This window comes from Aotus nancymaae, unplaced genomic scaffold, assembly GCF_030222135.1.
Source record: "Aotus nancymaae isolate 86718 unplaced genomic scaffold, 86718_ANA_hifiasm-v0.15.2.pri h1tg000012l, whole genome shotgun sequence".
In the NCBI taxonomy this organism is placed as follows: Eukaryota; Metazoa; Chordata; class Mammalia; order Primates; family Aotidae; genus Aotus; species Aotus nancymaae.
Window position 1 is genome coordinate 12,597,417 of NW_026988423.1, and position 25,998 is coordinate 12,623,414.

The window sequence follows — 25,998 nt, forward strand, 5'->3', positions numbered from 1 at the left end:
GGTTAAAATCCTGGTTTCTGTTTTTACCTTAGCTACCAAACTCTGTGTGACCTGAGACAGATGGTTCAACTTTTTGACTGCAATTCTATTTTTTTTTTTTTTTTTTTTTTTGAGGTGGAGTCTCACTGTGTCACGCAGGCTGGAGTGCAGTGGCGCGATCTTGGCTCATTGCAACCTCTGCCTCCCAGGTTCAAGTGATTCTCCTGCCTCAACCTCCCAAGTAGCTGATATTACAGGCACACAACACCACACCCAGCTAATAGAGACAGGGTTTCACCATGTTGGCCAGGCTGGTCTCGAACTCTTGAGCTCAGGTGATCCACCTGCCTCGGCCTCCCAAAGTTCTGGGATTACAGGCGTGAGCCACTGCACCCAGCCAGGACCCCAATTCTTCAACAGTTTATTTCTAACTGACACGGTCAATGTTTATTTTTTTTCCCCAGTAGATGTTCAGTTGCTCCAGCACCATTTGTTGAAAAGACTGTCTTCCCTCCATTGAACTGCTTTTGCACTTTTGTCAAATATCAGTTTCAGCATATTTGTGTGAGTTTCTCCCTGGGTTCACTTGATCTACGTGTCTGTTCCTCTGCTAGTGTACCTGGACAGAATGAGGGGTCCAGCTGCTTGTTCTTGCAGTCCAATAATGAGATGCAGACAGAGAAGAAGGGAGTTTATTTCAGCAACTGGTTTCAGGGAGAAGTTCTGAGTAATTCACCAAACCAACCCAAATTTACAAGGTGTTTTTTTCCAGTGTTTATATATATTCTAAGTTATATGCCTATGTGTGGGAGCGCACCTACAAGCGGGAGTGTTTCGCTCAATCTGTATGTAATCTTTAGCTAGAGTCTAGGGTCTGGAAAGCTTTCTCTAGAATCTTGGAAAGTTTCTTCATCTTAAATGAGCTCTGGTACAAGTTGTTTGTGTAAGAATGCTTTTATTATTTGGTCAGACTTTGGGGCTGGAGAAAACCCAGGCCAGGTCTTAATGGGTTTGTTTTCGCATTCCAGCACTCACCCTCAGGCACCAGTTTTTTTAGTTCTTTAATGTTTAACTTACACATTCATCAGAAAAGGGTTAGTGGAAACTGACTGTTGTAGTTGGAAATGAAAACCCAGCCTGCCATACCGGTGCCACAGAGGCTTAAAAAAGGAAAAGCTGGCACAGTGGCTCATGCCTGTAATCCCAGCACTTTGAGAGGCTGAGGTGGGCGGATCACCAGGTCAGGAGATCGAAACTAGCCTGGCCAATATGGTGAAACCCCACATCTACTAATAATACAAAAAAAATGTATCAGCTGGGTGTGATGGTGCACACCTGTAGTCCCAGCTACTTGGGAGGCTGAGGCAGAAAAATCACTTGAACCCGGGAAGCAGAGGTTACGGTGAGCCAAGATCATGCCACTGCACGCCAGCCTGGGTGACAGAGCAAGATTATATATATATATATATATATACATACACACACACACACACACACACACACATGCATACACACACATACACACACATATGAAGTACAAGTGCAGGTTTCTTACATATATATATTGGGTAGTGGTGAAGTCTGGGATTTTAGTGTACCTATCACCCAAATAGTGAACACTGTACCCAACAGGTCATGTTTCAACCCTCATCTCCTTCCTGCCCTGCCACCTTTTGGAGTCTCCAATATGTTATTTCACTCTTTATGTCCACATGTACCCATTGGTTAGCTTCCAACTATTACTCATCTGTTAACCAAAGGCAGCCACTTATGAGAACAGTGTTTATAATACCCCTTTTAAAACAAAACTCTTTGATTTACAGGACATTATGGAAGCACTATAAAATGAGAACTATTGTTTATGCAAACGGTCTTTACGTTGTTACAATTGTTAAAGCGCCACCTGCTGGAAAGTCCACCAATACCAAGTCCATACCAATTCCTTAAGAGGCTGAAAAGAGAACTTTATTTCAAAACACGAGTAGTGAAAGTGACACCAGCAAAATCCTCTCTTATCGTGCAACCCCAGTCCAGCTGCACAATATACTTCATCTATTCAACACTATGGAACAATGTAGCAACTCTGTTATACCATTCAGTAGGGTTTGGGCTTTTTTTTTAAATACTTTTTTTTTTTTTTTATTCAGTAGAGACTGGGGTTCCCACTGTATTGCCCTGGCTGGTCTCGAACGGTTGGGCTCAAACAGTCCTCCCACCTCAGCCTCCCAAAGTGGTGGGATTACAGGTGTGAGCCACCAGCAGAATTATTTTTTTTAATGGCATGAATATCTACAAAAAATATTTTAAAATCAATATTGTTCTAATGGGCTTAAAAAAGCATTTAGGAGGTTTTCTTTCTTTTTTTTTTTTTTAAATATGGAACACTTCACGAATTTGCATATCATCCTTGCGCAGGGGCCATGCTAATCTTCTCTCTATCGTTCCAATTTTAGTATATGTGCTGCCGAAGCAAGCACTTTTTTTTTTTTTGAGACAGAGTTTCGCTCTTGTTACCCAGGCTGGAGTGCAATGGTGCGATCTCGGCTCACCGCAACCTCCGCCTCCTGGGTTCAGGCAATTCTCCTGCCTCAGCCTCCCTCACCATGATCGCCAGGCTGGTCTTGAACTCCTGACCTCAGGTGATCCACCCACCTCGGCCTCCCAAAGTGCTAGGATTACAGGCGTGAGCCACTGCGCCCGGCCTAGAGGTTTTCAGCTGAAGAAGGTGTTGTGTTTCAAAAGCTTGTGCTTGCTCCTGATTTTTAGCCTCAGGGATCAGCAAGCATTTAGATAAATGATTTCTTATCTTCATGAATTGAATTTTATAGTAAAATACAAAAGATTCTTTATGAAAATGGTTGTTATCAAAATGTATTTGTGATTTTAAATGTTGTGATAACTTAGATTCAATCTCTGTAATAAGACAATTTATATCAACAATCCCTTGGAGAGTCTTGCTAGCAGCGGTGAATTCATATAGGTCTGCAGAACTTGATTCTTACCTCCTCAGGGGAAAGAATTCGTCTGAGGGGCATAAAAGGCAGAGTGAGAGACTGAGACAAGTTTTAGAGCAAGAATGAAAGCTTATTAAAAAGCTTTAGTGCTGTGGCTCACACCTGTAATCCCAGCTGTTAGGGAGGCAGAGGCGGGAGGATAGCTTGAGCCCAGGAGTTCGAGACCTGCCTGGGCAATATAGCGAGACTCCATTCTCCACAAAAAGGAAAAGAAAAAAAGACCAAAATAAAGCTTTAGCACAGGGTTTGGGCTTGGTGGCTCATGCCTGTAATCCCAGCACTTTGGGAGGCTGAGGCAGGTGGATCATTAGAGGCCAGACCAGCCTGGCCAACATGGTGAGACCACCAATTATACTAAAAATACAATAATTAGCTGGGCGTGGTGGCATGCACCACACTAGTAGCTAGTAATCCCAGCTACTCCAGAGGCTGAGGCAGAATTGCTTGAACTTGGCAGAGGCTGCAGTAAGCCCAACAGTGCACCATTGCACTCCAGCTTGGATGAGGTTCTGTCTCAAATTAAAAAAAAAAAAAGTAAAAGTAAAAGAAAACAGCTTTAGAGCAGGAGTAAAAGAAAGTAAAATACACTTGGAAGAGGACCAAGCAGGTGACTTCAGAGATCCAAGTGGGGTTTTGAGTCTTTCCTCCTCTGATTTTTCCCTGGGATGGGCTGTCCGCATGTGCAGTGTCTGCCAGCACATGGGAGGAGACGCTTGTGCAGTGTGTTTGCTGAAGTTGTGCATGCTCATTCGCGGCATTTTGCCCTTACCAGTCCAGCCTTCCTAGAGGGAGGTCACATACCAGTTAAACTCCACCATTTTGCATCTTAGTGTGCATGGGTGAGCCTGAAGCAGGCGAAGCTGCAAGAAACAGACCTCTCAAACACCCAACTGGGAAGGAAGGAGGGGTGATTTATTCAGCCGGGAGCAAGGTGGCATAGTTGCCTAACAGCCAAACTCCTCTAACAAAGGAAACTTCTGCCTTTATATAGGCTTACAACTCTAGATATTACATGTGAAAAGGGTATGGGCTTAACAGCTTTAGAAAGTATGGTGAGGGGGTCCTGATCAATGAAGTAAGCATTGGGGTTTGAGCAAGAATGAATGGGAACAATAGAGGGCGTTTCTCCATATTGCCCCGACCCTTAAGATTGCCTGAGATCTTAAGGGTGGGGGGGAGTGGTTAATCTTTAAACTCCAGGCCACTGACCTCATGCCTGCTACGTCTCAACTTTTACTTCCTCCTCCTTTGAGACAAGAAAGAGGGTTTCTTTCCTACTTTCCCCTCTTCGAGAACCTCACTTACTTACTAGTAATAGTGGGGGTTCTCATTCTTAACTTGACTATTTGGGTCATTCTGTGAGATCGATCGATAGTGATTTATACCATACACTTGCGATAAAGTTTTCTGATGAACTACAGTGGTAACAAACCTTCTAATTATTTGGAGAAACAAGGGTAGCAAGCAGGGGAGTAGTAAGCAAGGACCTATTACCAATAGTACACCTATGCTGAGGGTTTTCAATCCTCCCGAGGATGAGAACCAACCTCCAAATAAAGGCTCAGGGTTAAATCCATGTCAGACTTACACGGGCACATTTGCCAGTTTTGTCATGTCTTTTGCGATGTTTCTTACCCAGGCAGTATGGGTAAACACAGGACATTTGTCCAAAGCTTCCCCCCTTTCTAAGTTTGCCATGAGGGCTAGCATAATTAAAACAGGAAGCAACGTTTTACAACAGGCATGGGTAAGGAATGTCCATCAAGGAACAGCAACAATGACAGCGTAACAGCAAAACAGTGAATATTACTAAATAGCACCAAGTATTAAGATTTCAGTCCAAATTTACTAATCTGAAAGGGCTCCTCAGGCTTCGGCTGTGCGTTGACTAGTCAACTTCCGGTTGTGTGACTGGAGCAGGGCTTGACGAGTCCTCAGGATTCATCACATTTGAGACAGAACTGGGTTAGTCTTGGTCCTTGTCCTTGTTGACGATGCACCTCAAAGTCAGCCTGATAGGGTGCTCTGGGTCTGGTCGACTAGTCCACTTGTCTTGGGCTGCCGCTGACTTGGATCCAGGGCACAGCCTCAGCAATCTTAACGGCAGTAGGGGTAAACAGGATTACAAGAATGGGCCCGTCCCACATAGGTCCTGGTGTGGCGGGGTTCCTTTTTTTTTTTTTAAAGGCTGATCCTTTAAGTATTTTTTTTCTGCTTGAGAACGCCTTGTCTACTACGTCTTTACAATAATGTGATGGGAATTCTGTTGATTCCCCTATAAACAACAAAGCAGCTGGATTTAGGGTCTTAACTGTCTACGGTTATGTTCACGTAACAATCCCTGACATTTAGCCATTCTTAGATTAGACAGCCAGTGATGCTCTTTCTGGTCCAGCAGGGTTATTACAGTCTGTGGCACTCAAATAGTTAACTCCTATCCTAGGGTTAATTTGCCAGCTTCTTGGGCCAGCAAGGTGGTTGCACTACTGCTCTAAAGCAGGGTGGCTGGGCCAGTGCCACTGTGTTTACTTGTTTAGATAAATAGGCCACAGGTTTAGGCCACAATTCTAGCATTTGTGTTAAAACTCTTACTGCTAGGCCGGGCGCGGTGGCTCATGCCTGTAATTTGAGCACTTTGGGAGGCCAAGGCGGGCGGATCACGAGGTCAAGAGATCGAGACCATCCTGGCCAACACGGTGAAACCCCGTCTCTATTTAAAAATACAAAAAAATTAGCCGGGCGTGGTAGCGCGCGCCTGTGGTCCCAGCTACTCGGGAAGCTGAGGCGGAAGAATCGTTTGAACCCAGGAGGCAGAGGTTGCAGTGAGCCAAGATTGTGCCATTGCACTCCAGATTGGTGACAGAGCAAGACTCCGTCTCAAAAAATAAAAAATAAAAAACTCTTACTGCTGTCCCTTTTCTTTCAGGTCCATACTAGAAGAAAGGTTTAGTCTGATCTGGGAGGCCTAAAGCTGGGGCTTGTGTTAACGCCTTTTGCCGTCTCCCAGAGGAGGGACTCTTTCTTACCCCGGCTTTGTAGCTTATAAAAGTGAGAGATTTGGGATCCAAATGCAGCACATAGCAGTTGTGTCGTTAGAAGCAGTGAAGAGGGTGTTAGTTTAAGTAACAGGGCAGAAAAATGTAGATTAGAAGATGAGAAAAAATAAACAAACCCTAAGTAGGATTTGCCTAGCCTTTTGCGTTGTCCTGCTCAGCGTTCCCAAGCTGACGTCCGGGACCTGTGTTCTAGGCTGGCTTGAGTTTTTCTCTCCTTTCAATCCTTTGATGAGGATGCAGTCTCTTGGCTTGTGCTAGTGTACTGGAAAGTCTAGGGTTGCGCCTGTGCTAAGAGACTTTTGTGATCTTTGTAAAAGACCAGGTTAGTGCTTTAAGAAAAACTTGTGCTTTAACTAGATGATACTTTTAAACTTTTAACACAATTTCTTTTTCAATTAATGTCTTAAAACTTGCTTAGACCTTTAAGACAAAATTTATACAACCTACTTGCGTAAATCCCCTTTTATAACATTTCTACAACTTTCACTGACAAACTCAGACGTGGGAAAACTTTCTGTTTTGTAACCTTCCTTACTAAGGTTGCAATCTTACAACTTAATATCTTTTTCCTTACTTCTTCCTTTCTTTCTCTCTTCATCTTTCTGTGACTTTCTTTCTCTCTTTGCCTTCTTTACATCTCTCTCTCTCTCTCTCTCTCTCTCTTTTCATCATCTCTCTAACTCTCTCTCTCTCTCTGTCTGTCTCACTAATTTTGTCTGTCTAGGTCAAACAGTGACATCATCACTTGTAGTTCGCTTGTTCATTGCCAAAGCCAACAGGCTATGCAGTGAGCCGTGGCCTCAAGATTAGACCTAATTAGGGCTGTTTCAAGATTTTATATCAAACTGAGTAAGCCAAGTTGCATAAGTATGTGATGTTTGCTAGACTGCACTCTTTCCTTGTTTACCTGACTTATGAGTAAACAGTGTTAAAGCATTAGGCCCAGAGAAATACAACACTGCTTTGCATTGCTTTTTCCTCAGAGGAATTTTGACGATGTTAAGATTGACTTAGCAACTAACTGCATTAATCACTGAGATGGCAAGCTGAAGCTGGTCACGTGAAGTTTAAAAGAAAATCCGAAAATATCTCTGAAAGCGGAGACTTAAATAATGTACTTTAACCATGTGCTTAAAGCCACAGGTAAGACAGCTTAAGTCTCGCAATTGAGTTTTTAGGCTGACCAAGTTTATGGACTTTAAACTGGCAAACTGTTCTGAAAACAATAACTTACTAACAGAGTAAAGACTCCTAATTTAGCGTCTTATGCCTACGGTTCTACTACACTTATGTACAAAATTTTACTTTCTGAGAATGGGCTTAACATTTTTACCTTTTAACTCATTTAGAGAAAGAGGTTTTACAAATCCTTAGACAGCTCACAAACTAGCCTGGAATGCAAGATAAACTTGTAGCTTCGTTAGGGAGAGGTTACTTAAATTCCTTAGCCTAAACGGCCTCTGTTTAAAGTTTAACCACTCCCTGTGTTATGCTTATTAAACTTTACTCTGTTCCATTTATTTTATTTATTTTCCTTGCACCTTTCCCCCCTTAAAGGCTTTCTTTTAAAGGAAAACTATTATCAGAAAACTTTTACTTTCTTTTTCATGTAGAGTGCTAGAACAATAGGACAGAGTCTAAGTCTAGAACAATAGGACGGAGTCTAAGCCTAGAACAATGGGACGGAGTCTAAGCCTAGAACAATGGGACGGAGTCTAAGCCTAGAACAATGGGACGGAGTCTAAGTCTAGAACAATGGGACGGAGTCTAAGTCTAGAACAATAGGATGGAGTCTAAGTCTAGTCACAGGCAACTCACTTGCTTGCCTGGGAAGTTGCTTTGCTGGTATCTCCTCCTAGCACTGATTGTTTTCTGTGTGAGAGCAGACGGGCTCTTGGCTTGACCTTTGCCTCCGCTGGTCTCCCCGCGGCTGTGCCTGTCTTAGGTCACTCTCATCTTGCAGGGAGTCTTACCCGTCATTGACTAACCAGCCATCCACTTGAGGGGCACAGCCTTGGCTTTCTCTTGGGGAGAAGCACGAGTAAGCCAGTTAGGAGTTAAACTCGGAGCGCCTTCTTGCACCGTTTGCTTGTGCCTAGGTAGGAGTTAGATTACACCCTAGTAAGTTATTTCACAAGTGATGTTTAAGGCTTAGCCTCTGTATTTTATCCTCATACATCTGTGTTTGTAAGCCACATAGAAGGTGAGGAAAGGAAAATAGCCTGTGAAAGACCTATGTCAATTTTATAGCCTCCTGCCTTTTCATGAGATGAGCTTTCTTCTGTGAGTAATGGCTGTTACCTATTTAGTGCCATTATTGGGGACGTGGTGCATTTTGTTACCACCACCTCTATGGTGGACTGTATACTCCCAGACAGGAGTGGCAGTAAGCAAAGGAGTATTAGCTGCCTAATATAAGTACTACGCTCCCTATGAGAGTCTTGAATCCGCCAAAAGATGAAAACCATCCACCAAAAAAGTCTGGAGTTCAACCGTTTCCAGGTTTGTACTCAAACATGGGTATAACTTTTTCATCTGCCTGCCTGTCTATTGTCATTAATTTTTAAACAGTTAGTTAAGTTAAATTTACCACAGACTCCTCCTCCTGAGGCCAGCAGATAATCTAATGCTAGTCTGTTGTGATAGATTGCATTTCTCTTTTGTGTACACTGTACAGCTAACAAATCTAAAGCTCTAGATCTTTCATTAGTCATAATTTCTAATACTGCTTGTAATCTGATGATACGATTAATTATATAGATGGGAGTACCATATCCCCATGTCTCATCTTGTGTCCAAGTAGCTGTACCATAATTATTCTCTCTGAAGGCCAATCTACTTCAAATCCTGGCCAGTTTACTTTACACCGAGTTCTAAGTTTCCCTGGTGTCATGATGACACCATAATTTTCACTAAATATTTTTTTTTAATTTTTTTTTAACATGGCCCCTAATGGAGTGAGTTCACTCCACATCTTACCAATCTCCCTCTATTAGGAAAAGAGCAGCACTCACAAAAGGTAAAGGGGTTGCACACTGGCTTTGCCTGTTACTGTAGCTTGGGGCTCAGCACTTTACCCCCAGTTTTCTGCCTGTTACTGGTGCAGTACACATTCTCTCCCCGATTAGGCCCTGCCACACTCACTCACAATTACACACCTCGAAACAACCAAGTCAAGAACAGAGACAAGATTGCTAGTACCCACATAGAGACTGAAACAAGTTCAGAGTACCGAAACCAGTTAGAGAGAAAGGAAATCAAATCCAGAGTGCTGAGACTGACACAGCCTGGGTGATCAGGCCACGCCTCCACCCACAGGGGGTTGGCAAGTTTCCAGGATCGATCCTACCGTGTTTCTGTTGTGCGGACCTTCCAAGTACCCGTTCCTTCTCGGATCACTGGGTGGATCCACACTGCGGGGCTTTCCACCAGGCCAATACCCGCCCAGGCGCCCTCTCGGGAATTGCATCTCCCGAGCAGGTGGGAGTCCCCCACAGGGATGCTCCGAAGGGCTAGGCAAACCACCTGAAAGGCTGTGCCCAGCTGTCTGCCAACTGAAACTCGCTTCCTGGTCAGGGAACCAAATGAAACAAGAGCGGCCGCAAGAAACAGACCTCTGAAACACCAAACTGGGAAGGGGTGATTTATTCGGCCAGGAGCAAGGTGCCACAGTTGCCTAACAGCCAAGCTCCTCTAACAAAGGAAATCTCTGACTTTATATAGGCTTACAACTCTAGATATTACATGCGAAAAGGGTATTGGGTTTACAGTTTTAGCAAGTACATGTGAGAGGATGGTGATAAGTGAAGTAAGTGTGAGGGTTTGAGCAAGATTGAATGGGAACAAGAGGGCGTTTCTCCATATCGCCCCACCCTTAAGATCACCTGAGATCTTAAGGATGGGGGGTTTTAATCTTTAACCTCCAGGCCACTGATCTCATGCCAGTTATGTCTCAACTTTTACTTCCTCCTTCTTTGATACAAGAGATAGGAAGAGGTTTCTTTTCTCAAGCCCACTCACTCAGTTCCTAAGATCTTATTGGGAAGCTGCTGATAACCAGCTTCAGGTGTTTTCTATCTATTGGGAGACTGCCTTTCCCTGGCACTGGTTGTGACTAGTTGTTCTTTTAAAGAGACAGTTTAACAACCACCTGACCGTCACCGGATGGTTGCCTGATAGGGAGAGCCCTCTCCTGCCGTGCTCACATTTGCCTACCCACCTACTCTAACAGTCTAATTTAAAGAAGTTAAGGCTTCATTGTCCAACAGGGTAGTCACCAGCCACATGTGGCTATTGGATACATGAAATGTGGCTAGTGACACATACTGAAATGATAATATTTGAAATATATTGAATTAATTAAAATATATTATTTTTAAAAAATTTAAGATCCCATGTAAGCCAGATGTTTGAAAAATGTTTCAAGGAAGCAGTGCTATACAGGCTGGTTAGACTCCCATTTCTCACAAATTTCCTTAACCAGGTTGCATAGCCTTGTATAGTACTATGATTTAATGGCTGTCATTCATGCCATTGCCTCTCTGAGACAGTTTTTAACTTGGGATGTCCAGATTGGAACTCCCCTACCCCTCTCCAGATGAGGAGCAGGCAAGGGGAAAGGCTAGGATTAAAAGGCACAGGAGGAAAGAGAACAGAGCAGGGCAGGACAACTTGCTAATCACATGTGTCTGCACAAAAGGCTTTACTTTATCAATGCCCCCTCCAGTGTTCTGTACTGGGACCAAAGGCAAAGTTTATTTATCTTTTTTTCTGAGGTGGAGTCTCGCTCTGTCCTCTAGGCTGGAGTGCAGTGGCCCGATCTTGGCCCACTGCAACCTCCTCCTCCCAGGATCAAGCAATTCTACTGCCTCAGCCTCCCAAGTAGCTGGGACTACAGGCACACACCACCACACCCAGCTAATTTTTTTTTTTATTTTAGTAGACACGAGTTTCACTATGTTGCCCAGGCTGGTCTCAAACTCCTGAGCTCAGGCAGTCTGCCCACCTCGGCCTCCCAAAGTGCTAGGATTACAGGCCTGAGCCACTGTGCCCAGCTGGCAAAAGTTTATGTAACCTAAAAAGTGAGCTGACCAATGGGCTAGAAAGATGAAAAAAGGGGCCATGGGCCCTTTTTTTTTGGATACTCCATCTCAAAAATAAAGTATGAATGGCTGTCTACATACCTTCATGAGTGTGTGCTCACACTCAAAATGAGTGGAACTAGAATGTCCCCCACTAGATTTCTTTTCTCCTGGTTGATCTGGGGAAGGAGGACTGGGGAGGATGCTGGTAATGACTATACAATTCTTGCCAAGAGAGGGATACACTGGTATAATGACTATAATTTTTTCTTTCTTCCCCAAATTGTAACCGCCCAGTGAGTTCACCTTGCTTGCTGCCTAGACAGAGCTGATTTATCAAGACAGGGGAATTGCAATAGAGAAAGAGCAGTTCACGCAGACCCAGCTGTGTGGGAGAGCAGTTTTATTATTACTCAAATCAGTCCCCCCAAGCATTCAGGGAGCAGAGCTTTTAAGAACATCTTGGTGGATGGGGAGAAGCCAGTAAGCCAGGAGTGCTAATTGGTTAGGTAAGAGATAAAATCATGGGGAATTGAAGCTGTCCTCTTGCACTGAGTTTGTTCCTGGGTGGGGACCACAGATCAGATGAGCCAGTTAGTCAACCTGGGTGGTGCCAGCTGATCCAACAAGTGCAGGGTCTGCAGAATATCTGAAGCACTGATCTCAGGAGCAGTTTAGGAAGGGTCAGAATCTTGTGGCCTCAGCTGCATGACTCCTAAACCATCATTTCTAATCTTGTGGCTGATGTTAATAGTCTAGTCCCCAGGGAAGAAGGCTGGTTTTTGGGAAAGGGCTATTACCATCTTTGTTTTAAACTATAACCTATAAACTAAGTTCCTCCCAAAGTTAGTTCAGCCTATGCCCAGGAATGAACAAGGACAGCTTGGAGGATAGAAGCAAGATGGAGTTGGTTAGGTCAGAGCTCTTTCACTGTCTCAGTTATAATTTTGCAAAGGCAGTTTCAAAATCACCTAAAAAAATTTTTTTTTCTCTCCACTACCTAATACAGTGGTCCTAGGGACCGGGGTTGTAACTACAAGCCCTGGAAGCAGGAATGATTTCTAAGCAAGAAACTGTCACTATGTTTTTAAACTTTGTCAGAATCCCTAAGGGCCTGATGAGGGGTTGGTTGTGCCTTCACCCCATCTAGAAAAGTTGGGATTAAGAATAAATACAGGCCGGGCGCCTTGGCTCACGCCTGTAATCCCAGCACTTTGGGAGGCCAAGGCGGGTGGATCACGAGGTCAAGAGATCGAGACCATCCTGGTCAACAAGGTGAAACCCCGTCTCTACTAAAAATACAGAAATTAGCTGAGCATGGTGGCGCGCACCTATAGTCCCAGCTACTCGGGAGGCTGAGGCGGAAGAATTGCTTGAACCCAGGAGACGGAGGCTGCGGTGAGCCGAGATAGCGCCATTGCACTCCAGCCTGGGTAACAAGAGCAAAACTCCGTCTCAAAAAAAAAAGGATAAATACAGGCCGAGAGCAGTGGCTCACACCTGTAATCCCAGCACTTTCGGAGGCTGAGGCAGGTGGATCACCTGAGGTCAGGAGTTTGAGACCAGCCTGGCCAACATGATGAAACTCCATCTCTACTAAAAAAAAAAATACAAAAATTAGCCAGGTGCGGTGGCGGAAGCCTGTAGTCCCAGCTACTCATGAGGCTGAGATGGGACAATTGATTGAACCCGGGAGGCAGAGGTTGCAGTGAGCCAAGATGGCACCATTATAGTCTGGGTGACAGAGTGAGACTCTGTCTCCAAAAAAACAAACAAAAAAAACGGCTTGATAGTTCAGAACCTGTGTGACCCTTCCTTCTATGAATGGGCATGGACTGAGCGGGAGGCACTCGCTAGACAGGTACCGCTACCAGCGACATCAGTCAGCACAGTGGCCAAACCTAATGTCCCTTCCAAAAGTGGAGAATGGGTAAAATTAAATGACAAATGGAAAAAAGAAGAACTAATAGCCAAGAATAAATAAATGAAAAAATGGGCAATAAATTGAGGAAAATCCAGTATTATATTAATGACTCTGAAGAGACTCAGAGCAAGAGATGACAATCTTAGCTCAGTGATCCCAGGCTGAAGCAGTGTGCCTGCCAAGACCGCTCCTGCTTTTGGAAGCTGACAAGATTAAAAGGAAGTGCAAAACTTGAGTGGCCTCTGCCTGGGAGATAGTCACACAGTATGATAGACTGAACTAATTACTATTATTATGAATTTTTTTTGAGGTGGTCTCGCTCTGTCACCAGGCTGGAGTGCAGTGGCGCCTTCTCAGCTCACTGCAACCTCCGCTTCCCAGGTCCAAGTGATTCCCATGCCTCAGCCTCCCGAGTAGCTGGGACTACAGGCATGCAACACCACACCCAGCTTATTTTTGTATTTTTAGTAGACATGGGGTTTTACCATATTGGCCAGGATGGTCTCAATCTCTTGACCTCATGATCCACCCACCTCCCAAAGCGCTGGGATTATAGGTGTGAGCCAGCACGCCCAGCCTGACTGAACTAATTGTTAAAGATGGTGTATATTTGTTTTGCTGTAAGGGATCCATGGTTGAAAACCAGGCGTGGCCTATGATGTAATGATATATATTAGTTTCCATCCAGTTCCTCATTCCTAACTCCCATAGCCCCATTACAGTCTTTTGTTATGTTGGGTGAGTTAGGCCTCAGGAAACAGAATCTTCCTCCTGCCCTCCTTTCACCTGCCCGGAGGCAGGACTCTAACCTTGCCCAATTTTCTGATTGTGAGTGTTCAGACCCTCTGCAGAGAGAATCCTGCTCTATACCCTGGGGGAAGGAATGCTGAATCTTGAAACTTCTATAAAAACACAAGAGGGCCAGGCACAGTGGCTCAGCCTATAATCCCAGCACTTGAGAGGCCAAGGCAGGCAGCTCACTTGAGTGAAGGAGTTTGAGACCAGCCTGGCCACCATGGTGAAACCCCGTCTGTACCAAAAATACAAAAATAAATAACTGGGCATAGGTGGCTCATGCCTGTAGTGCAAGCTACTCAGGAGGCTGAGGCACAAGAATTGCTTGAACCCAGGAGGTGGACATTGCAGTGAGCCAAGATCGCACCACTGCACTCCAGCCTGGGTGACAGAGCAAGCTCCTCTCAAAAAAATAAAACAAAACAAACCCAAGAGAATTGAGGTCAGGGGGCTTCTGATAGCTGAAACCATGAAGGTTCCTAGAAAGTGGTGCACCCAGGGAGAGCATGAAAGCCCCTCACCCCTTCCCCCATACCTTGCCCTACAAATCTCTTCATCTGTATCCTTTTTAATAAACTGGTATACATACATAGAAAATAAACTACTTGGACACAATAAACATTCAACATTTGTTTAGTGAGGAGGGATATTAATCATATTATTCATAAGGGGTGACTTCAGGTTTCTCCACGAACACTCAGATTGAAGTAAGATAACTCAATTATGTTAAAACATTAACCTTTACTTACGGTGGTGTATTTTCTAATATATGTACATCAGAGTTCATTCTCTAAAAATGTTTAATTTTATGCTTTTGAATATGTTAACAAAGTATATCTATAAAAGTTGACAGAGATGAGTTGAGATTTGATGGTTTCCTAGGGTTCAAAAAATGCTACCTCCTTTTTCCTTTTTTCTTTTTTGCGACAGGGTCTATTGCCCAGGCTGAAGTGCAGTGACATGATCTTGGCTCACTGGGGCCTCGACCTCCCAGGCTCATGTTCCTCCAGCCTCAGCCTCCCAAGTAGATGGGACTATAGGTACGTGCCACCATGCCCAGCTGATTTTTGTATTTTAGTAGAGACAGGGTTTTACCATGTTACCCTAGCTGGTCTCAAACTCCTGGCCTCAAGTAATTTGCCCACCTCAGCTTCCCAAAGTGCTGGGATTACAGATGTAAGCCACTGCACCCACCTACCTCCTTTTTCTAAAGTCCATCATGATGTGTATGTATGCTAAACACCTAAATATGTAACCAAAGACTTTGTGAATGACCCTGCTCACCAAACAGCAATCTTAGAGATGGAGGATCAGCAACTGCAGTTCTGACTGCAGCTGTCACTGGTGAAAATAAAATGAAACAGTGAGCAAAATAGCACAAATTTAAAAATAAACCATCAGTATGCTAATTAAACTGAAAGTCTTCCCAAAAGAGTCAAACAAACATTTTAACATAACCTTGCCCACTCTGATAGTTGTTAATATTAGGCAGCGAAACCAAACATCAATTGAAAAGGCAGTTTTGCCGGGCGCGGTGGCTCACGCCTGTAATCCCAGCACTTTGGGAGGCTGAGGTGGCAGATCACCTGAGGTCAGGAGTTCGAGACCAGCCTGACCAATATGGTGAAATCCCGTCTCTACTGAAAATACAAAACCTGGCCGGGCATGGTGGCGAGCACCTGTAGTCCCAGCCACTTGGGAGGCTGAGACAGGAGAATTGCTCCGGGGAGGCAGAGGTTGCAGTGGGCCAAGATGGTGTCACTGCACTCCTGCCTGGATGACAGAGCAAAACTCTATCTCAAAAAAAAAAAAAAAAAGGAAAAGGCAGTTCCCCAACTGCCCCCGCCCCACCCCGGAAAAGGCAGTTTCAATTGGTTGCAGAAAATGAAAGCTTCCTTCATTCAAGAAAGTGAAAAACTCATTGTGGTAATTCAGAATTGGAAAATGTTTATTCCTGCAAATGATCTGTGAGCTTGCTCTGAATTCCCTTGAATCCCAGCATAGTCCCTAAATAGACAGGCTTGCCTCACCCCACAGAGGATATGACTCTGAAAAATTGAATATGAAGAAATACTGAATATATCAAGTCATTCAAAATCCACAAGGGGGCCAGGCGCGGTGGCTCATGCCTGTAATCCCAGCACTTTGGGAGGCTGAGGTGGGTGGATCACGTGAGGTCAGTTCAAGACCAGCCTGGCCAACATGGTGAAACCCCGTCTCTACTAAAAATACAAAAATTAGCTGGGCATGGTGGCGCGTGCCTGTAGTCCAGGCAGGAGAATTGCTAAACCTGGGAGGCAGAGGTTGCAGGGAACTGAGATGGCGCCATTGCACTCCAGCCTGGGTGACAGAGCAAGACTCTGTCTCAAAAAAAAAAAAAATCCGCAAGGGATTTGAAGGATGGTTTTACTGGAAAAAAAAATCCACAAGGGGAACTGGTTAATCAAAGAAACCATATAGTTGATGTATTTCCATGAATTCAAAGCCTTTTAATGATGTGAACACTCACTCCCCATTTCTTTCTTACATTTTTACAAAAAATTTACAGTTTTCTTAAAGTGGCATTTTGTTGGTTATTATAGTGATGATACATATTAACACTTTGTATTGAAGTATCATAAAAATCACATGGCATTATAAATTTTTGATAAGAAGGAGTAATATTATCCTCTCTTAACAGCTAGAGGCTCCCAGGCAAACTCTTTGGTGAGAAATCATTAATTTTGTATTTTCATTTTGACAATAGTCTTTTCTTGTTTTTAACCAGTTATAAAAACAAAGCTTTTTCTTTGTTGTGATAATGTACAGTAAGAGGAGTTTCTTGAGCTGACGCTAAATAAAATGAGATCAATAGGAACATTCTAGGAGGTCATGTTTAGTTTTTAGAAAGGATGGCATCCACATATATATGGATGAGAAATCTTAGAGCGTATGATCTGGGACTGAAACTGTGGAATACATATCCAGTGTTAAGCTCTGAGAGCAGAGGGAGTTTGCTCTGGGACCCGGAATGAATGATGGAGAAATGTTTTAAAAAACTAAATAGGCCAGGCACAGTGGCTCATACTGTAATCCTAGCACTTTGTGATGCCGAGGTGGGCAGATCGCTTGAGCTCCGGAGTTTGAGACTAGCCTGGACACCATGGCGAAACCCCGTGTCTCTATAAAAACAAAACAGGCCAGGCACGCTGGCTTACACCTGTAATCCCAGCACTTTGGGAGGTCAAGGCGGGTGGATCACTTGAGGTCAGGAGTTCAAGACCAGCCCGGGCAACATGGTGAAACCCCATCTCTACTAAAAATATAAAACTTAGCTGGGTGTGGGGGCACATGCTTGTAATCCCAGCTACGCGAGAGGCTGGGGCACAAGAATCACTTGAACCCGGGAGGCAGAGGATGCAGTGAACTGGGCAACAGAGCAAGATTGTGTCTCAAACAACAACAAACAAAACAATTGCAGGAGGATTCCCAGGTTTACTGCGGTCCAGTTTAATGCTTGTGTAGTACTCACACTTAGATCTCAGGACTTTTCAAGGGCTGACCCACCCATTTTCTGCCATATGCAGTCAGCCCCCAGGCCTCATCTGTACCGAAAGGCCTGTGGACAATGACTGCCTCAGCAGAAAAGAACTCGAAGCCTCTGACATACTCCGGAGCCACCGTGAGCTGCCCCTGTTCCGGACCACCAAGCCCAGACTGGACAGCCTGCTTTCCCACCCTGGCCTGCCGCTGGCTCACTGCTGGATCTCTCCCCCATCCTGCTTTCCCACTGGTGCCTCTAAGACCCCAGTGTGCGGTCCACACCTCATCTCCCCAACACGAGCAGGTATTGGTCCTCAAACACAGAAACACACTCTTAGCTTGGTTTCTGCTCTATTTTGGTATTTCTACTTTTGAACTTTGTTTAGCATTCCCTTCTAAAATCTAACCACTGGATCCAACCCAGGGGTGTAGAGTATCCACTCTGAGTCTGCTGTTTCCCCAAGTGTCCCCTCAGCAGGCAGCAGGCTCTGCCTTATCCTGGTGGGGCAGAGGTGCACCATCTTCTCCAGCTACAAGGCAGCGGAGTGGGTCTCCTGGAGGTTCTCCTCCAGCTTCAGCCCCAGGTTGTCGATCCCAATGCTGGTGACCGGAGGCACACTGCTTTCAGCTGGCTCGGCCGTGCGAGTCGGGGTAGAGCAGTACAGGATAAACCCCACCATGATGACAGTGAAGGACAGGATGTAGAGTCCTGAAAACTAGGAAAAGAGAAGAACAGGCAGTGAATTGTGCCCCTCACATACACATCTTTGCTGCTGGCTTTTGTCAACTGTGCTTTGAGGATTACCTTCTCATAATCCTTTGCTTACTTCCTTCCTCCCTCCCTCTCCTCCTCCTCCTCTCTTTTCCTTTCCTTTCCTTTTTCCTTCCTTTTCCCCTTCCCTTCCTTTCCCCTTTCCCTTCCCTTTTCCCTCCCCTTCCCTTTTTCCTCTCCTTTCCTTTCCGACAGATTCTCACTCTGTGGCCCAGGCTGGAATACAGTGGTGCAATCTTGGCTCACTGCAACCTCCACCTCCCAGGCTCCAGCAATCCTCCCACCTCAGCCTCCAGATCAGCTTAGACCACAGGCGCTCATCATCACACCTGGCTAATTTTTGTGTTTTTTGTAGAGACAGGGTTTCTCCATGTTGCCCAGCTGGTCTTGAACACTTGAGCTCAAGCAATCTGCCCACCTCAGGCTCCCAAAGTTCAGGGGATTCATGCCTGGCCTCATGATCTTTTCTCTGAAAGTTGCCTAAGGAGATGGTAATGCACAAAACCCTCCCACATGTGCTGGTGAATGCTGGGACTGCCAACAGCACCTGGCACACCAGCCACCTGTATCCTTGGATCTTTAGGAGAAATGGAACCTTTGCTTGTCTCTGTCATAATCCAGCTACACCCCACTCTGTATATAGTCCCACTCAGTGGAGACAATGGTGGTCATCATGGATACCACAAGAGAACCCCATTCAGACCCCAGACACAGTTTACAATATTGGTACGAAACAGAGGAACATAAGACTGAAGGAATGTGGAAGTACAGGAGTCACATCTGCTCAACAGCATCTAAATGTATGCTATTCAATGAAAATCATTTTGCTAAAATTTAATACATTATCTTGTCTCTGTAGGCAAGTATTACATAGTAAAATTTATGGTGGACTGAGCAGATTCAGAATTTTAGAGCTAGAAAGAGCCTAGATATCAGAAGAGTCCAAAGCCCAAAGGGGTGACTAGTGTAAGATCCAGTGAGGACAGTCATAGGGAACAGAGTCCTGCAAGAGGTTGTCTCATACACTGCTCCCAGAAGGACCAAATAGAACAGAAGCCCATTCTGACAAACATACCATAAGTATGGATGGAGTTTTTGGTGACCTTCCCCAACCTCCTTCCCTTCTCCTTCTTATGACTGAAAACCACCACCCAGAGCAAAATGCAATGAGGACAGAACACTAATTCATTGGGGGGATATGTGTGTGTGTGTGTGTGTGTGTGTGTGTGTGTGTGTGTGTGTATATATATATATGGAAAAATGTCATACCCCAAAAGTCTAAATAAATTCTATTAAGAAATTTGTATATGTGCTCTTATTTGAGCTGGCAATCCATACAAAAGTTGAAGTATTAAATGAGTATGTATTTTTAGCAACATGATAAGGCACAGAAAGAGAATGGCTAAAGACTGACCAAGCATGGTATATTAAAAATTAGAGAAAATATGTAGTGTAATTAATGTGTAATCAAATACCCAGGGCCTTTTTTCTTTCTTTCAGTTGGAAAAAGCAAACTCAACTTGTGATTAATCCTGCAAACATGACTTTAAATTAGGAATGAACGAACTAACATCATACTGAACAGGGAAAATATAAAAAAGCCTTACTTCTAAGAACTGGAACAAAACAAGAACACCCTCTTTCATCACTCCTATGCAACTTAGTGCTGGAAGTCCTAGCCAGAGCAATGAGGCAAGAAAAAGAAATAAGAGGCATCCAAATTAGAAAAGAAGTAGTGAAACTATCCCTCTTTGTAGATGACATGATCTTATATCCAGAGAAACCTAAAGACACCACAAAATAGCTCTTAGATCTAATCAGTAAATTAGGTTAAGTTGTAGGATACAAAATCAACATATAAAAATCAGTAGCCTTTCTATACACTAATAATGAAGTAGTGAGATAGAAATCAAGAAGGGAATCCCATTCACAACAGCTACACAAAATAAAATAACTAGGAATGAATTTAACCAAGGAGGTGAAAGACCTCTATAAGGAAAGCTACAAAACCCTAATGCAATAAATTAAAGATGACACAAATGGAAAACCCATGCTCATGGTTTAGAAGAATTAATCTCATTAAAAGGAGCATACTACCCAAAGCAATTTATAAATTCAATGCAATCCCTATCTAAGTATCAATGTTATTTTTCACATAAATAGAAAACACAATCCTAAAATTCATATGGAACCACAAAAGGGCCCAAATAGCCAAAGCAATCCTGGGCAACCAGAACAGCATGGTATCTGCATAAAATGAAACTGAACTATCTCTCATCATATAAAAACAAATCCATTCAAGATGGGATTAAAGACTTAAATGTAAGACCCAAAACTAAAAAGCTACTAAAAGAAAACACTTTAGGACATTGGTCTAGACAAAGATTTTATGGCTAACATCTCAAAAGCAGAGGTAACAAAAACAAAAACAGACAAATGAGACTATATTAAACTAAAAAGCTTCTGCACAGCAACGAAAACAATCAACAATGAAGAGATAACCTCTTGAAGGAGAGAAAATATTTGCAAACTATTCATCCAACAAAGGACTAATATCCAGAGTATACACCTCAAACAACTCAGGAGTGGAAAACAAATAATCATTTAAAAAAGTACATGAATAGACATTTCTCAAAAGAAGACATAAATGGCCAAGAGGTATACGAAAAAATGTTCGGCATCACTAATCATCAGGAAAATGCAAATCAAAGCCACAATGAGATATCATCTTACCCCAGTTAGAATGGCCATTATTAAAAAGTCAAAAAATAACATGCTGTCAAGGATGTGTAGAAAAGGAACTCTTAGGCCAGGGGCGGTGGCTCACACTTGTAATCCTAGCACTCTGAGAGGCAAAGGCAGGTGGATCACCTGAGGTCAAGCGTTCGAGACCAGCCTGGCCAACATGGTGAAATCTTGTCTATACTAAAAATATAAAAACTAGACAGGCGTGGTGGTGGGCACCTGTAATCCCAGCTACATGGGAGGTGAAGGCAGGAGAATCACTTGAACCCAGGAGGTGGAGGCTGCAGTGAGTCGAGATTGTGCCATTGTACTCCAGCCTGGGCAACAGAGCAAAAACTCTGTCTCAAAAAAAGAAAAAAAGAAAAGGGAGGCCAGGCACGGTGGCTCACGCCTATAATCCCAGCACTTTGGGAGGCCGAGGCGGGTGGATCACGAGGTCAAGAGATCGAGACCATCCTGGTCAACATGGTGAAACCCCGTCTCTACTAAAAATACAAAAATTAGCTGGGCATGGTGGCGCACGCCTGTAGTCCCAGCTACTCGGGAGGCTGAGGCAGAAGAATTGCTTGAACCCAGGAGGCTGAGGTTGCGGTGAGCCGAGATCGAGCCATTGCACTCCGGCCTGGGTAACAAGAGCGAAACTCTGTCTCAAAAAAAAAGAAAGAAAGAAAAGAAAAAAAGAAAAGGGAACTCTTAAACACTGCTGGTGGAAATATAAATTAGTAGAGTACAGCCACTATGGAAAACAGTATTTAAATTCTCAACAAACTAAAAATAGAAGTACCATACAATCCAGCAATCCGGCTATTGGGTATTTATCCAAAGGAAGAGAAAAGGGAGATACCTGCACTCAGTTGTTTACTGCAGCACTATTCACAATAGCAAAGATACGGAATCAACCTAAGTGGCCATCAGTGGACAAATGATAAAGAAAATATGTTATATAAACACAATGGAATACTATTGAGCCAAAAAAAAAAAAATGAAATCCTATCATTTGCAGCAACGTGGATGGAACTAGAGGTCATTATGTTAAATGAATTCAGCCAAGGCACAGAGAGACAAATAATGCATGTTACACTCATATGTGGGAGCTTAAAAAGTCCATTTTGTGGAGGTAGAGAATAGAATGACAGATACCAGAGGCTGAGGAGGATGTGTGGGTTGGGGGTGCGAGATAAAGAGGTTAGGTTTTGTTGTTGTTGTTGTTTTGAGACAGGGTCTGGCTCTGTCACCCAAGCAGGGGTGCAGTAGCTCAATTTCAGCTCACTGCAACCTCTGTCTCCCAAGGCAGAGGATCCAAAGTGATCCTCCCACCTCGGCCTCCCAAGTAGCTGGGACTACAGGTGCGCACCATCATACGTGGCTGATTTGTGTGTGTGTGTGTGTGTGTGTGTGTGTATATAATTTTATTTTATTTTTGTAAAGACAGTGTTATGCATGTTGCCCCAGGCTGGTCTCAAACTCCTAAGCTCAAGAAATCCTTGTGTCTTGGCCTCCTAAAGTGGTGGAATTACAGGCATAAGCCACCACGCCCAGGCCAAGGAAGGTTGTTTAATGCATACAAACATATAGGTAGATAGAAGGAATAAAATAAGCTCTAATGTTTGACAGCAGAGTAGGTTGACTATAGTTAACAATATTGTATTGTATGTTTCAAAACTGCTAGAAGAGAGGACTGGAAATGTTCCCGATACATAGAAATGATGAATACTTGAGGTGATGGACATCTCAAACACCCTGACTTGTACACAGTCTATGCATGTAACAAAATGTCTCATATATCCCATAAGTATGCATATTTATATAAATAAAAAATTAAGAATAGGGGTATGCTATTTTATTCACACCAATAAATAGTTTTAAATTAGCTTAGGTTTCATGTTATGCCCAATAAAAAGTTCAAATAAGGAGAATGACAGATAAAAACAAGAAAACAGAATGGGCTAGGGAAGGAGGGAAAAGGAAGATAAAGAAGATGAGAAGGAAGGAAGGAGTGGAAGGAGAGAGAGAGAGAGATGGGGAGAGAAGAAAAAGCAAGCAAGCTAGCTGAGCACAGTGGCAGGCATCTGCAGTCCCAGCTACTCAGGAGGCTAAGATGGGAGGATCGCTCAAGCCCAGGAGTTTGAGGCCAGCCTGGGCAACACAGTGAGACCCTGTTGCTAAAAAGAAAAAAATTTAACTCCATAGGCAGTTTGGAAAAGAAAAGAAAAAAAAATGAAGGGCCGGGTGCGGTGGCTCATGCCTCTAATCCCAGCACTTTGGGAGGCCGAGGTGGGTGGATCACGAGGTCAAGAGATCAAGACTATCCTGGTCAACATGGTGAAACCCCGTCTCTACTAAAAAAATACAAAAATTAGCCGGGCATGGTGGTGCACACCTGTAGTCCCAGCCACTCAGGAGGCTGAGGCAGGAGAATTGCTTGAACCCAGGAGGTGGAGGTTGCGGTGAGCTGAGATCGTGCCATTGCACTCCAGCCTGGGTAACAAGAGCGAAACTCCGTCTCAAAAAAAAAAAAAAGAAAAAATTAAAAAAGCAAGATATACTCCCAAAGATAAAAGAAAAAACTAATTTTCTGAAATGAGTATTAAGTAGATTGCTGGTCACATCCAGCTGTGGGCTCCTCGGGTCACCAACAGCTTTAACGTGCTAATTTTTTACAGATGCTCAATTATTTCTCTACGTTAAACCTTAAGAATTCCTTAAGGAATGCAATAGCCACAGCCCTCCCCAACAGGAAAATATTTCCTGGATTCAATGAGAATGCGAAACCAATAATAATGTCGAGCTGAGCAATCAACTATAATTTCCTACCACTGATTTTCATTCTTGGATCTAATATATAGCACAGGGCCCAACACATAGCTGGTGTTTAATAAATGTTTGTTGGGAAAAAAATTGATTCAGAGAACATTAGGGGAAGTTAGAGCTATTTGGAGTACTCTCAACTTTTAAAGGTGGTATTATTTATTTATTATTATTATTATTATTATTATTCGAGACAGAGTCTTGCTCTGTCACCCAGGCTGGAGTGCAACAGTGCTATCTCGGCTGACTGTGACCTCTGCCTCCTGGGTTCAAGTGATTCCCCTGTCTCAGCCTCCTGAGTAGCTGGGATTACAGGCACATGCTACCATACCTGGCTAATTTTTGTACTTTTAGTAGAGACAGGGTTTCACCATGTTGGCCAGGCAAAACTCCTGACCTCAAGTGATCTACCCACTTCGACCTCCCAAAGTGCTGGGATTACAGGTGTGAGCCACCACGCCCGGCCTGAAGTTGGTATTTTGAAAAGGTAGTCATACTGTCCCATAAAATGTTCATTGTTACCTGTGAAAAAACCTATATAACTTGTTCAAAACTGGTTATATTTTGTTTGGTGGCTTTTAAATGTTCAGAAGAAAAACTATCATGTCTCTCTGAAGAAGCCAGCTGATTAAATTGAGTCACTTTTATTAGCATGGAGAGACTAATAAAGAGATCAAGTGAGGTAAGTCTCCTGAATTAGAGGCTATTACTTTTTTCTCTTGTAAAATTCTTTGTGTCTGGATCTATGCAGGAAGTTTCTTGTGGCTACTTTATTAGCAGATATCTACTCAAGATCAATTTCAGGAGAGGCAGTGTGCTTAAGGCCTGACACATGCCGTCAAGAGGACTCGGTAATAGCTGAAAAAATAAATAAAAGCAAAAAACAGGAAAAAAAAAAAATGTCTGACACAGATGAGTGTAAAACATTCTGAACCTCTTTTTCAACTGTCTGCTTAAAAAAATTATAGCTAAAGTTATTTTAGACACAATTTTTAAAATTGGTAGTATATCAAGCTTATGATCTGTCTTTAAAACTACTTCTTGGCCAGGCTCAGTGGTTCATGCCCTGTGGTCTCAGCACTTCGGGAGGCCAAGGCAGGTGGATCGCTTGAGCTCAGGAGCTGGAGACCAGCCTGGCCAACGTGGTGAAACCCCGTCTCTACTAAAAATACAAAAACTAGCCAGGTTTGGTGGTAGGCACCTGTAATCCCAGCTATTCGGAGGGCTGAGGCACAAGAATCGCTTGAACCCAGAATTCAGAAGTTGCAGTGGGCTGAGATCACACCACTGCACACCAGCTTGGGCAAAAGAGCGAGACTCTGTCGCAAAAGAAAAGAAAACAAAACAAAAAAACCACTTGTAAAGTGCTAGGTGTCTTCATTATCCTCTGAGTTTTTTCTACCTCTGTAATGTACTCTTTCTTTAGATTTCAGAAGACCTGCCCTTTGCTCCATAAGTCTTGAAACGACCTTTGACCGAAAACAGTAAAAATCTGATCTAAGAATGAACTATTAGACGTGCAGGGACAAAGAAACACAAAAGAACTGGAAAGGAATTTATCAACTGCATGCTCTGATTCTGAAAATAGTAGTTTAAAGTTATGTGGCTGAAAAAAATGACATAAAAGGGGATTTTTCATTTTAAAGTTAAAAACAGTTGAAACTATAGCCAGCCACCAACTAGCCTGGAATTGCTATATGGAAACAGCAGCACCCCTAGTGGTAGCCAGATGAAATGCAGCACAGAAAAACAGGCTGACTGTAGTCTGTGACAATTTGGCTCTCAGAAAAAAATCTGGGCGCATCAGGATGACTTCTCTGATTCACTTTGACTTTTTCTTAATGATATTACCAATAAGTTATAAATACTCCTTCAGTCTTAGTTCAGGAACACCTTAACCAGCAAGTCTGAAAAGATAACAGCTAGTTCCTTCACATGTAACCTTGCAAAGCAAAAAAGTTTATACGCTTTAAGCAGAAATTTCTGAGAACCCACTGAGCTTAATGTATCAGTAATTCAGCTAAGTATTGTAAGCTCATGGCCAATATCTGGGAATAGCATAAATAAGGATTTGTTTGGATATAAAATTTTACAAGGACAAAGAAATATAGTTGATTGCCCATACTGAAACTAAAATTATCAGGTAACAGCCAACATTCTATCTGCTCAAATGACTGTCAGGAAGATAGGAATCCTTTACTGAAGGCATACTGAGAAAAGACAGATATCTTTTCTCTTTTTCTTTTTCTTTTTTTTGGAGACAGGGTCTCACTCTGACAGCCAGGCTGGAGTGCAGTGGTGT

At 43.4% G+C, this 25,998-nt stretch overlaps 1 protein-coding gene and 1 non-coding gene across 3 annotated transcripts in view; both read right to left on the reverse strand.

Moving 5' to 3' along the window:
• Window positions 1-2,349: 2,349 nt before the first annotated feature.
• Window positions 2,350-2,456, reverse strand: LOC135274645 (U6 spliceosomal RNA). Its single transcript, XR_010342436.1, has one exon. It is a non-coding gene; the product is annotated as a U6 spliceosomal RNA (small nuclear RNA).
• Window positions 2,457-14,304: 11,848 nt separating this feature from the next.
• The window catches only part of SLC35F2 (solute carrier family 35 member F2), a 66,161-nt gene continuing 54,467 nt past the window's right edge, over window positions 14,305-25,998 (reverse strand). For both annotated transcript variants that reach the window (XM_012474527.3, XM_064375390.1), the window contains exon 8: window positions 14,305-18,087. In XM_012474527.3, the coding sequence (XP_012329950.1) occupies window positions 17,902-18,087 (186 nt within the window). In that variant the 3' untranslated portion in view covers window positions 14,305-17,901. The remainder of the gene's footprint in view (window positions 18,088-25,998) is intronic.